This window comes from Epinephelus moara, chromosome 5, assembly GCF_006386435.1.
Source record: "Epinephelus moara isolate mb chromosome 5, YSFRI_EMoa_1.0, whole genome shotgun sequence".
In the NCBI taxonomy this organism is placed as follows: Eukaryota; Metazoa; Chordata; class Actinopteri; order Perciformes; family Serranidae; genus Epinephelus; species Epinephelus moara.
This window is the reverse complement of record NC_065510.1, coordinates 4,682,893-4,695,215: the sequence shown is the minus strand read 5'-3', so window position 1 is coordinate 4,695,215 and position 12,323 is coordinate 4,682,893. Positions and strand designations below refer to the sequence as shown.

The following is a 12,323-nucleotide window of genomic DNA, read 5'->3' as shown; positions in this document are numbered from 1 at the left end:
TATTGTCTTCACAATTTATTGTTTCTTATCTGTGAAATTAAAGTAAATCAAAGCTTTGTTTCCACTGAGGGAAATGGTTTCAGCTTACAGAGACAGACAGGAGGTCTGCGTCACTGTGACGTGGAGTTACATTTCTGGGGAGGTGCACATCAGGCTGCGGCGTGGGGTACGACGTAGGGTATGGTGTTGACGCAGAGCCTACAATGTAGGTACAGTATGGATTTGACGCACAAGTATAAATTCCACCATACAGCGGACCACAGCTGGTGATTGTTGGAACGGCGGACTAACGAACTAAACTACTAACAAGGTTTGGGTGAGTTTTATTTTGTTTCTGTTGAGTTTGAATGAGGTGCGTTTTAACCGTGAGAACACTTTTAAAGTAAAGCAACCAGCTGCGAAGCCTTTCAGAGTTTTCTAAAATACGAGTGCCTGAGTTGTGTCAACATGTTTTTCTTTGTTTGTAAAACTGAACACAACGATGGAGATCTCCTCGTGTATTTATGGACTCAGCTTTGCTCACAATCCTCAGACGGACGAAACTTTTCTTCGATGGACCCGTTTTTTTTTTCTGTCTTTAGTGTAAAAACCAGTTTAGGTTTCTGATCGTTGCAATAGGCCATGAAGGTCGGCACGCCAGTCTTGATTCATATAAAAACACCCCCTGACTCACACCCACCCACCCCTCCTCACCTGATGATGTCATCGTTGTGCCCCAGGTAGAACTTCTGGGTGTGCTCTCGGGTGTTGTAGACCACGCCCACCCCGGCCACGAAGTACACCACCTCTTTCCCTGCGGTGTAGTAGAGGTTGTTTCGACACTGGTGACCTCTGTATCCGTGGATCCACTCCAGCCTCAGCTGGCAGCGCGGCGCCGTCTTATCTGACATGTTGGCTTAAAACTGAAAACTCAACATCAAGTTAAAAATACGAAGAAACCAGGAAGTCTGACGAGCTGTGAGTAGGTCCGAAGCATCTGCTGTGAAGAATCTCTGGACGAACACAAAAACACGCGTGTGCATCAGAGTCTGCTGCTGGTCCTAAGGCTGCTGGGAGCTGTAGTCCATCACTGGAGTCCGACATCCAACTGCACTTCCCATAATTCCAACCTGCACCACAAATCAACATCCAAACAAAAATAATTTCAAAGCGCAGAAATATTTTTCAAACTAACTTTTTGTTTTTCAATTTTCTTTTTTAAATTTTAAACTACCACAAATTATTCTCCCCAAAAAATAAATCAGTTTCAGAAATGTGCTCACAATGTTTTGTAAGGTCATAAGGTTGTTGCTGTTTGGTTTCACTGCATCTGATTGTTCTTACAATTTCCTAAAATTTTAGATTATTGTAAATTACAACAACCATTTTTTTCAACTATCACAAATTACACCAATAAAAAAATTTAGGCAGCAGAAACGTTCTCAGAGTATTTTTGTTAGGTTATGAGATTTTTCTTCTGATTTTGGAGTAACATTTTCATACAATTTCCCCAAATTTGAAATTACAGCAAATTACAACAACCAAATTTTTTTAACTACCACAGATTATTTTCCCAATAAAATAAATTAGGTTTCAGAAACGTTCTCACAATATTTTTGTAAGGTTCTGAAATTGGCGCTGTTTGGTTTCATAGTAACTTTTTTATTTATTTTGTATTACAATTTTCTAAAAATATCTAACTACCACAAATTTTATCTCAATAAAAATAATTTTGGTTGCAGAAATGTTCACTGAATATTTTTGTAAGGTTGTGAATTGGTTTGTTTGGTTTCAGAGCAACATTTTTGTAAAATTTGTAAAATTTTCTAAAATTTTAAACCACTGCAAATTATCCTCCCAATAAAATAAATCAGTTGGGGCGTCGGTGGCTTAGTGGTAGAGCAGACGCCCCATGTACAAGGCTGTTGCCGCAGCGGCCCGGGTTCGACTCCAGCCTGTGGCCCTTTGCTGCATGTCACTCCCTCTCTCTCTCCCCCCTCACACTTGTCTGTCCTATCAAATAAAGTTAAAAATGCCCCAAAAAATATCTTTAAAAAAATAAATTTAAAAATGCCCCAAAAAATATCTTTAAAAAAATAAATCAGTTGTAGGTTATGAAATTGTCGCTGTTTGGTTTCACAGGATCTTTTTATTTTGTTGTTTTTTAATAATTTCTTAAAATTCTAAACTACTGTAAATTACAACGACCATTTTTCCAACTACCACAAATTAAACAAATAAATAAAAATGCAGAAACGTTCTCTGAATGTTTTTGTAAAGTTTTAGAAAATTTTAAACCTGCAATTTACAACAACCTTTTTTTCTTACCACAAATTATCCTCCCAATAAAATAAATTAAGTTGAAGAAACGTTCTCAATAAGCACGTAAATTAAGGGTTTCTGCAGATGTTCTGAAATCTGATGGTTGTTGATGATTCTGCACAGTTTTATTAATGTATTCTTTAATAACTCATCTTCAGGGTTCCCGTGGTTCCTCCAGCTGGCAGCACTTACGGGAACATTTTTAATGATAGACACGTTGTGCACGAACCTTTTGGGAACGTTGCTCCAACTAATGACCCAAACCGGAACATTCCCAGGATGTTCTCTGAAGGTACAGGAAGGTGTTGGTGTTTGCTGAGAAGGTCACTGTGGGAAAGAAATAGAAACCGTGTTGGGAGCGCATGTCAGGATATCGACCCAGCCTTCAGCGGGACCATGAGGACTACACTGTCCGTCCTTCTGACCGATGTTCCGGTCGCACCGGGGACAAATTAACCGTCACTTCATTTAACGGACTCCACAAACGGAGCGTCTGAAGGCGGATATGATAGAAAATCCCTTCGCTGACTCTTCGCCGTCTGTTCGCTGTTTCCAGTTAAAATCCGGAGATTACAGCGCCGATTTATCACCGTCAGTCCGCAACATCCACACCACCGACACCGGCTGCACCTGCTCCTGCAGGCCGGCCGAGAGACGCTTCAACCCGGCAGAGACCCACAGCGGCACCCCGGCTCAGAAACAGCCCAGAAAACGCACGAATATGAAGGAAAGTCGGGATATTAACGGGAATCCCGGGGATCACTGACAGCGGCAGAGCGGAAAGAATTACCACCGACACTTCCTGTTGGAATTTTCAAAATAAAGTTTTAGTGTCAGCGGTTTTTTTAGCCTATGTTTATCTCGATGAAAACGTGAATTATTTAATCTTTGTAATGATCGTTTCCAACAGAGGTCTCTGCAGAGGACAACACAGCTGTCTTTTTAAGTTCAATAAATTACAGTCTCCGGTCTGTGGACACACATTTGTCTCAGAAATATCTGTGTGTGTGTTTAATCTGTGAATATGAGACACTTCCACACATATTAAACAGATCTGCAATATACACACGAAATACAAAGAAAGACTCGGTGTGCGTGAAATACAAATCTGCGAGCATGAAATCAAATGATCTGTTTCCTTTGTTTATAATTGATATAAATGTGTTCAGATTTGTATCATTTATGGTCTTTGTTTGCAGCTGCGTTTTATATTTGCAAAGTAGTTTTTTGAGTTTAATGTGTTGTATTTGTGTTTAATATTTACAGATTACACATTAAATCGCTGACTGTTGATCTGTTCACACAAAATAACACTGAGACACATCTGTCTCCATTTCAGTCCGCTAGATAAAGACTGTGTGACAGTAAAACATGTTAACAAGATTAATGTTCGTATTTTGACAGTGATTCTTTATTTTATTTTGAAGCCTAATACGATGACTTCCGGTTTCCTTCGCGCTGACTTTCGCGAGCTTCCCGCCGCTGTCAGAGCAGCAGGTCAGGTGCGGTTTTAGCGCAGCAACGGAGGTCCGCGCGAGCGCAGCGGCTTCATGAATCAGACTCAGCGCGTCACTCTGTGCTCAGGAGCCCGCGGTGCATGATGGAAGGTGTAGTGTAGAGCTCCTCTAGGAACAGAGCCACATCACATTCAGTCCTTATTAAACATGATCACTGCTGATATTTAAACATCATCTTTATCTTCAGATTTCTGGAACCTTTCAGCTCTGCAGGTCTTAAACATGTTTTGAATTAATTTATAGTTTCTCAGGTTTTAATTGTTTTTATTTCTGTTTGATATTTACGTGAACGTGTTTGTGACCAGAATAGATTAATTCTGTACGAAACCAACGTGACGACAAATTGTCGTCTGACAGCTTCAGTTACCTTCAGTGTTTCATCCCCATCTTGTCCTGAGGATGCTCCAGGACCCTGAGGATCCTCCAGAATCCTGAGGACACTCCAGGACCCTGAGGATGCTCCAGAATCCTGAGGACCCTTCAGGACCCTGAGGATCCTCCAGAATCCTGAAGACACTCAGGACCCTGAGGTCCCTCCAGAATCCTGAGGACCCTTCAGGACCCTGAGGACCCTCTAGGAGCTGTACCGTTACATAATCCTGACGACCCTCGAGGACCTGTAAATCTGTAACAGAGAAGAACTCTGGTTTCAGTTCCCTCCCCCTCTGTAAGGTTCTGTGTAGATTACTGATTAGTTTGTGGGGGTCAGAGGAAGCAGAGACATCTGTAAAAGGACGACACAACAGGAAGTGTAAAGTTTAAAAGCTTTAATGACATCGCACATATCTGACAGAGAGCTTTAAAGTCTACAGGTGCAGTTTCATACATGAGAAAAGCCTTTATGGTCTAACGTCAGCTTAAATATTCAAACAGCTTCTTCTTCTTCATTCCTATAGATGTAGTTCTGATTGTGCAGTAAGATGGCGTTAACTTCCATACATGTTCAGTACAATAGATATACAGCGACAGAGCGACACGAGTATCAAAGAGCAGAAAATCTGAACGCAGCGCAAAGAGCCGACGACAAGCAAGCAACCGTCATTAGTCCAGAGCCGGGGCTTCCCTACAGTCCACCACCTTCGGTCCACCACCTTCAGTCCACCACCTACAGTCCACCACCTACAGTCTGCAGTCCACCACCTACAGTCTGCAGTCCACCACCAACAGTCCACCACCTACAGTCTGCAGTCCTCCACCTTCAGTCCACCACCTACAGTCTGCAGTCCACCACCTTCAGTCCACCACCTACAGTCTGCAGTCCTCCACCTTCAGTCCACCACCTACAGTCTGCAGTCCACCACCTTCAGTCCACCACCTACAGTCTGCAGTCCTCCACCTACAGTCTACAGTCCACCACCACCAGTCTACAGTCCACCACCTACAGTCTGCAGTCCTCCACCACCAGTCTACAGTCCACCACCACCAGTCCACAGTCCACCACCTACAGTCCACCTACAGTCTGCAGTCCACCACCACCAGTCTACAGTCCACCACCTACAGTCTGCAGTCCTCCACCTTCAGTCCACCACCTACAGTCTGCAGTCCACCACCTACAGTCTGCAGTCCACCACCAACAGTCCACCACCTACAGTCTGCAGTCCTCCACCTTCAGTCCACCACCTACAGTCTGCAGTCCTCCACCTACAGTCTACAGTCCACCACCACCAGTCTACAGTCCACCACCTACAGTCTGCAGTCCTCCACCACCAGTCTACAGTCCACCACCACCAGTCCACAGTCCACCACCTACAGTCCACCTACAGTCTGCAGTCCACCACCACCAGTCTACAGTCCACCACCTACAGTCTGCAGTCCACCACCACCAGTCTACAGTCCACCACCTTCAGTCTACAGTCCACCACCTACAGTCTACAGTCCACCACCTTCAGTCCACCACCTACAGTCTACAGTCCACCACCTACAGTCTACAGTCCACCACCTTCAGTCTACAGTCCACCACCTTCAGTCTACAGTCCACCGCCTTCAGTCTACAGTCCACCACCTTCAGTTTACAGTCCACCACCTAGTCCACCACCTTCAGTCTACAGTCCACCACCTACAGTTTACAGTCCACCACCTACAGTCCACCACCTTCAGTCTACAGTCCACCACCTTCAGTCTACAGTCCACCACCTAGTCCACCACCTTCAGTCTACAGTCCACCACCTACAGTTTACAGCCCACCACCTACAGTTTAGAGTCCACCACCTACAGTCTGCAGTCCACCACCTACAGTCCACCACCACCAGTCTACAGTCCACCACCTACAGTTTAGAGTCCACCACCTACAGTCTACAGCCCACCACCTACAGTTTAGAGTCCACCACCTACAGTCTGCAGTCCACCACCTACAGTCCACCACCACCAGTCTACAGTCCACCACCTACAGTTTAGAGTCCACCACCTACAGTCTGCAGTCCACCACCTACAGTCCACCACCTACAGTTTACAGTCCACCACTTAAGAGTCCACCAACAGTCCACCACCTTCAGTCTACAGTCCACCACCTACAGTCTACAGTCCACCACCTACAGTCTACAGTCCACCACCTGCAGTACAGTCTACAGTCCACCACCTACAGTCTACAGTCCACCACCTGCAGTCCACCACCTACAGTCTACAGTCCACCACCTACAGTCTACAGTCCACCACCTGCAGTCCACCACCTTCGGTTTATAGTCCACCACCAACAGTTTACAGTCCACCACCAACAGTTTACAGTCCACCACCTACAGTCTACAGTCCACCACCTGCAGTCTACAGTCCACCACCTGCAGTCTGCGGTCCACCACCTACAGTCCACCACCTGCAGTCTGCGGTCCACCACCTGCAGTCCACCACCGAACACCGACGCTTGTTTATTTTACACACTGACCTCTTCCATTGGAAACAGACCACAACCAAAGAAAAAGAAAAGGACCCAAAATGGAGAGTTTGAGTTTACGGTGCGTGTTTCAGGCGACGCTCTGAGCCTGATGAAGCATGCAAGTGGACATTTCTACATCATACACCTCCTCCAAGGTGATTGGCTGTTTTGAGGACAAAAAAAAATGGCTGCGGAGTGGCAGAGGACGTAAAGTTAAAATAACAAAACAAAATGCACTATTGGTCCAATTTCTCAACGGCAGAGGAAGAACGTAGGTTGTCTCTGACGACACCCTCACAAAACTGAGGAATTAACTCAGACCTGTTTCAAAAAAGTACAAAAATAACAGACTTAACAAAATTTAAAAAAATCAAACAACGTTAAAAAACAAACATCAAAGAAAAATGAGTGTGTGGTCCCTGCTGACGTCACGAAGACAGAGCGAGATGTGGCGACGCCTTCAGTTTAGACGTTGTGAACAAAAAGCGGTTCATCGTCGGTGCACCAACAAACCACAGAGCCGAGCATGATTCTGTCAAAACGTCGTGAAGAATCAGCGGTTCATCATCTACAAACTGACGAACCAATGAATTGACAAAGGACAGAGCAAGAGGCGGTGTCCCCTTCAGTTTAGAATTTGTGAAGAGACAGTGGTTCATCGTCGACAAACTAACAAACCAAAGAGTGAGAGGCGAGGCTTATTCTATCAAGATGTCGTGAAAAAACAGTGGTTCATCGTCGACAAACTGACGAACCGACCAACTGACATAAAGAAAAGCAAGAGACGCAGTCACCTTTAATCTGATGAACCTTAAAGCGAGCACAGAGGCGGATTCTGCCAAGACAGTGTGAAGAAACAGCGATTCGTCGCCCTCAAACCGACAAACCAACAAATCGACAAACAACAGCACGAAAGCGACAGTTTCTGTCAAGATGTTGTGACTAATGAGCAATTTGTTGTTGACAATCAGAACAAAAATGGCTGCAGCTTTGCGGTTACATCATTAAGTCTAAACCCGAGCAGTAACATCACAACGTATGAACAGAAACCGCCGGCATTCTCATTCCTCAGTGGCTCGTCAGTTACATCACAATGTCTGAACTAAAGACAGCTCTCTCACTCTCAGGCACAGCGTCGCCTCGCCACCCGAACGGACAACCACGAGAAAAACAATCAAACCAGAAATATTAAAAAACAGAAGGAAGAAAACAAAAACTGCTTTGAAAATAAACAAACAACCCGCTGTCGCACTTTGGTGAAACTTTTCAGTTTTCTGCTCCTCGCTTGAACCTCCTCAGCCGTCAGCCTCTGTCATTGGCTGTTCAGTAGTGATGTCATCACCAGCTTTGCATGTTTATGTGTAACACCCTTTATGGCGCTCTGGGAAGTTTGCTGAAAACCTCCAGATGTAAAAATCGCACACGTTAACGGCTGCGGTGTTTCACACGTAATTCATCTGAGCAGAAATTGTCACAATCTGTGATGTTGTGTCTGACGTGCAAATGTTGCTTCAGTCTCTGCAAACATCGTCTCACAGACATCGTCTCACAGACATCGTCTCACAGACGTCTGCAGCTGTGAGTAACTGAAGGTTGTAACAGTGAGCGATGGTGAGCAGGAACAGGAAATGTCGGAGGGTTAACGGCTGCTAAAGTTAGCATCGTGAGTCGAACTTTACAAAGGTCTCATCAGAGCGAAAGGTTTGGTGACAACGCTGCCCTAATGAGCAGCGCCAGAGACGTTTCTCTGGTGAGGACCTTCATGAAGCTGAATGCGGCTCAGACCAGGACGGACGCTCTGAAGCAGGTTCCAGTTCTTTCAGTTTCCTGCTGAAGGTGATGACAAGCTAAATGTAACGCGTCCTGCGTCAGAGCGTGCGTCATGATATGACTGAAGCGGTTTCACCAAAGCGCCTCGTGTTTGACGTTCTATTGTTTCTTCTTGCTGAACAGACTGAAGCGTTTCTCCTTCTCCTTCTCTTTGTCCTTCTCCCTCTTCCCGGGACTCGACTCGGTGGTGAGCGTGACGGCGGCCGGCAGTGTCTGAGCGCGCCCAGACACTGGCGTGCCAGGGTTGCTGCCCTGGACGTCGGATCGGTCGACGCTGGCATTCAGGATGGCCTGGATCCAGGTGCTCATCTCCTCCTGCAGGGGGCGACACAGTACAGTTACCCAAGTACGGTAGTAAAGTACAACTCTGAGGTACCTGTACTTCAGGATTTCTGTTTTCTGCTGCTTTACACTCCTGCAGAGAGAAGTACTAAACTTTATACTGCACTACATTACTGATACAAAATATGATCAATAATCAGTGCTGATGTGTCATTAGAGATGAATCCACTCAGCAGGATATAAAGTCGTTAACATGAGCTCCACCTTCAGCAGCTGATCATCACAATCATACATCAGTTACATCATGTAGAGTATTCTGCTGAAGGAGTACTGTTACTGCACGCACTTTAAGTACATGATGATGATACTTTAGTACTTTGAGGAAAGTAGAGTATTGGATGCAGGTATTTCTACTCCTTGGTGTTAGTACTTTTACTTCTGAGTAGAATATATATATACATCATAAAAAAACACAGAAGTTTGTTTTCATGTGAAAGAAAAAGAATGTGACGTACTTCATCTTTGGCTTGGAACAGATACTCGTTTCCATCAGTGAGTCTGAAACACAGAGGAAGACGGTCAGTGAAGTTTCATCCTGAGGCACAACAGAAACAACTTCCACCACTGACATTGGTCAGTGTTGACTTATTTCCTGACAGCAGTCAAAGAGGAGAACATCAGCTGATGAATCAGTGGAGCACTAACACTTCTACACACAGCCCCAAGAGCTTCACATGGCAAAACTGAAACAACATATTAATAAATATATAATCATTGATAGATAAAATGTTGCAAGACTGAAAATTACAAAAATTAAATGTTAGAAATGAATAAAAGTCAATCAGGAACAAAAGAATGAAGATTTAAAAAGTAAAGCTGAAACATCATCAAAGAAAATCAGATTAATGTTAAAGTCAAATTTTATTTACTCGTCATCCGACAGCTGATGTGAACAGTGATTCATAATCACAGTGACTGATTAACTGATTGATAAATAACTGTGTGTAGCTGTGTTAAGTCTGATCTGAGGTCTGCTTCTCGTACCGCAGTTTGAAGACGTGTTTCTTCTTCTTGTAGTCTGAAGCCACGTCACATGACGCCTCCTTCAGGCTGATGGGTACCTCACCGTGGTACGGGACTCCCTGAGCCGCCGCCTTGCTGTCCTTATAGAAACCCATCTCCTGGTAGTTGATGACACAGTACACGTTGTGCCACGACCTGCCAATCAGAGAGCAGCTGGGTCAGGTAACGAACGCAGGAGTGAGACGTCTGCTGCGGCAGAGGATCTTTACCTGTTTGACGCCTTCTTGTTGTGCCCCTCCCACTCGTGTTTGCGGTGCAGCAGCCCCTCCAGCTGCGAGGACGAGCTCAAGTCCTGGTTCTTGGAGGGCAGCGTGGACGACTGGTTGGTCTTATTCTTCCTGCCGGGCGTTGGCGAGGTGCCGGGGCTCGGCTCCTTGGAGCTCCGCTCAGCCACGCCGTTCACCAGATCTCCAGCGTCCACCCCGTCCTGACCAGGACGCACACAGAGACGGGATCAGTGTCAAGCTAATCTAAGTCTCTTAGACAAATCATGGTTTTCTTGTTGTTTGATGGAGGGATATCAGAGAGGTGTCAGGTTCATGGACATGTTCCCGTCAGGTGAGCTCAGGTACACAGCAAACAGACGGCGTTAGCTTCAGTGGAAGTGTTAAAGATTAAAGATGGAAAATAAATGTTTGGGGCGAGAGCTTGTTTGCAGTCACGTGACTATTATGAGGTGCAAAATTCTGATGGAGGACAGGAAGTGACGAATCCATTTCCTGTGTGAGTTGACTTAAAAGTGATGGATGAAGCAGCAGGCAGCAGGTACCGGCAGGAAACTCAAACTCATGTTGGATGTGATCCGTATGAAGATTACAACTTGACTGACTGGCCAGCTGTGAACAAAATCATCATTACAAATGGCCTCGACCTCCACACCTCAAAACGTTACGAATGTTTCACCGCCATGAAAGTGTAGAAAAGTTTAATGGACCGTAACTGTTTTGAGTGCAGTTTGGTTGACGACTGGCACAACTGACGACTTGTTTGTTGTTGTGTGAGTAAAAGTGGTCGAGTAGAACTGCCGTTATATTTCATCTCTGTACATGGATGGACCGCTGTCAGGCTAACGTTACGAGCTAACGTTAGCAACTGTTTTCTACCTATTAGGTCAACTGTTCCCAGAGGTCTGGTGAAACGCTGTCAGGCTAACGTTACAAGCTAACATTTCGTCCGAAAATATGCACAAATACGGACGAAATGAACGCAGAGTACAGACAGAGGGTCGGTCGATCTCTGTATCGAACGTTGAGCATCAATGAGCGCCCACAAGTCTGTGCAGTCTGATGAGTCACAATGAACAGATCACAGACGGACTCTTACTGATGATCCAGCTGATCAATAATCTGTCGTTGATCAGATGGATTTTGGGCAGTTCGGACAATATGGTCGTCTGTCTGCAGTTTCAGCTGTTCTGAGACTTCCAACATGAACCGTACGTTCGTACCCCTGCAGTCTGTTTGACAAGGCCACGCTGTGTTTCTCTTTTCCTCGTCAACACTGTTGAAGACGTGGCCATCTTGTTTGAACAGAACCTTATTGATCATGTTTCAGTGTGATGTCGCAGCAAATCACCTGATTAATCAGATGAATAATAAGGCTGTAGGTGTGATGGTTACTGACCCGAGGAGAGTCCTGGTCTGATGGGAGTCCGTTCTGAGTGACGACTCCGCTGGAGAGACGCAGAAACAGATGGAGTTACTTCACTGATCTCAGAGCTGCAGACACATGAACACATTTTTAACTGATGTCACCTCTGCTGCTGCTGCTGAGCCTCCTCCTGCTGAACCACAGCCGGCTCTGGAGACGGAGGCTTCCTCATCCTCTCCTCCTCCTCCTGCTGCCTCCTCACCTCCAACAGCTCCAGCTGGAACACAGAAAGACGGATGGACAGACAGATAGACAGACAGACAGACAGACAGACAGACAGGAGGACAGACAGACAGCTGTGATTGGCTGGAAAGAAAAATGTCAGACTGTTCAGATGGAGACAAAACCAGCTGACATGATCTTATAGATAGTAAAAACTGTGTTTCTTCTTGAAGCTCATTTATTCATATTTATTTCTGATACAAAATCAAAACATCAAAATTCTAAACAACACAGTAATATTTGATAAGAATCTGTCCTTTAACTCCCATATAACTTCATGGACTGCGTTCTTTCATCTGCGTAATAATGTAAAAATGATCCTGTCCCAAAAAGATGCAGAAAAATTGGTCCACGCTTTTGTTACCTCAAGGCTGGATTACTGTAACTCTCTATTATCAGGTAGCTCTAATAAGACTTTAAAAACTCGAGATCATATTTCTCCTGTTTTAGCTTCTCTGCACTGGCTCCCTGTAAAATCCAGAATTGAATTTAAAATCCTACTGTTAACTTATAAAGCTCTAAATGGTCAAGCTCCATCATATCTTAGTGAGCTCATAGTGCCATATTATCCC

At 45.0% G+C, this 12,323-nt stretch overlaps 2 protein-coding genes across 51 annotated transcripts in view; both read right to left on the bottom strand.

The window, feature by feature from the left end:
• The window catches only part of LOC126389693 (echinoderm microtubule-associated protein-like 6), a 62,149-nt gene extending 58,566 nt beyond the window's left edge, over positions 1-3,583 (bottom strand). The window contains exons 1-2 of the mRNA XM_050043481.1: positions 2,531-3,583; positions 694-1,109 (exon numbers count right to left, since the gene is read on the bottom strand). Coding sequence (XP_049899438.1) covers positions 694-890 — 197 coding nt within the window. The 5' untranslated portion in view covers positions 891-1,109; positions 2,531-3,583. The remainder of the gene's footprint in view (positions 1-693; positions 1,110-2,530) is intronic.
• Positions 3,584-4,572: 989 nt separating this feature from the next.
• LOC126389674 (spectrin beta chain, non-erythrocytic 1-like) overlaps positions 4,573-12,323 on the bottom strand; it is a 187,156-nt gene continuing 179,405 nt past the window's right edge. Inside the window, exons 31-40 of one of the 50 annotated variants that reach the window (XM_050043451.1) lie at positions 11,634-11,746; positions 11,503-11,551; positions 10,089-10,306; positions 9,841-10,014; positions 9,312-9,354; positions 6,415-8,829; positions 5,425-6,367; positions 5,099-5,154; positions 5,015-5,063; positions 4,573-4,958 (exon numbers count right to left, since the gene is read on the bottom strand). In XM_050043451.1, the coding sequence (XP_049899408.1) occupies positions 8,614-8,829; positions 9,312-9,354; positions 9,841-10,014; positions 10,089-10,306; positions 11,503-11,551; positions 11,634-11,746 (813 nt within the window). In that variant the 3' untranslated portion in view covers positions 4,573-4,958; positions 5,015-5,063; positions 5,099-5,154; positions 5,425-6,367; positions 6,415-8,613. Of the gene's footprint in view, positions 5,334-5,389; positions 6,368-6,414; positions 8,830-9,311; positions 9,355-9,840; positions 10,015-10,088; positions 10,307-11,502; positions 11,552-11,633; positions 11,747-12,323 lie in introns of all 50 variants that reach the window. The other 49 variants (XM_050043456.1, XM_050043438.1, XM_050043458.1 and 46 more) reach the window with 49 other exon arrangements.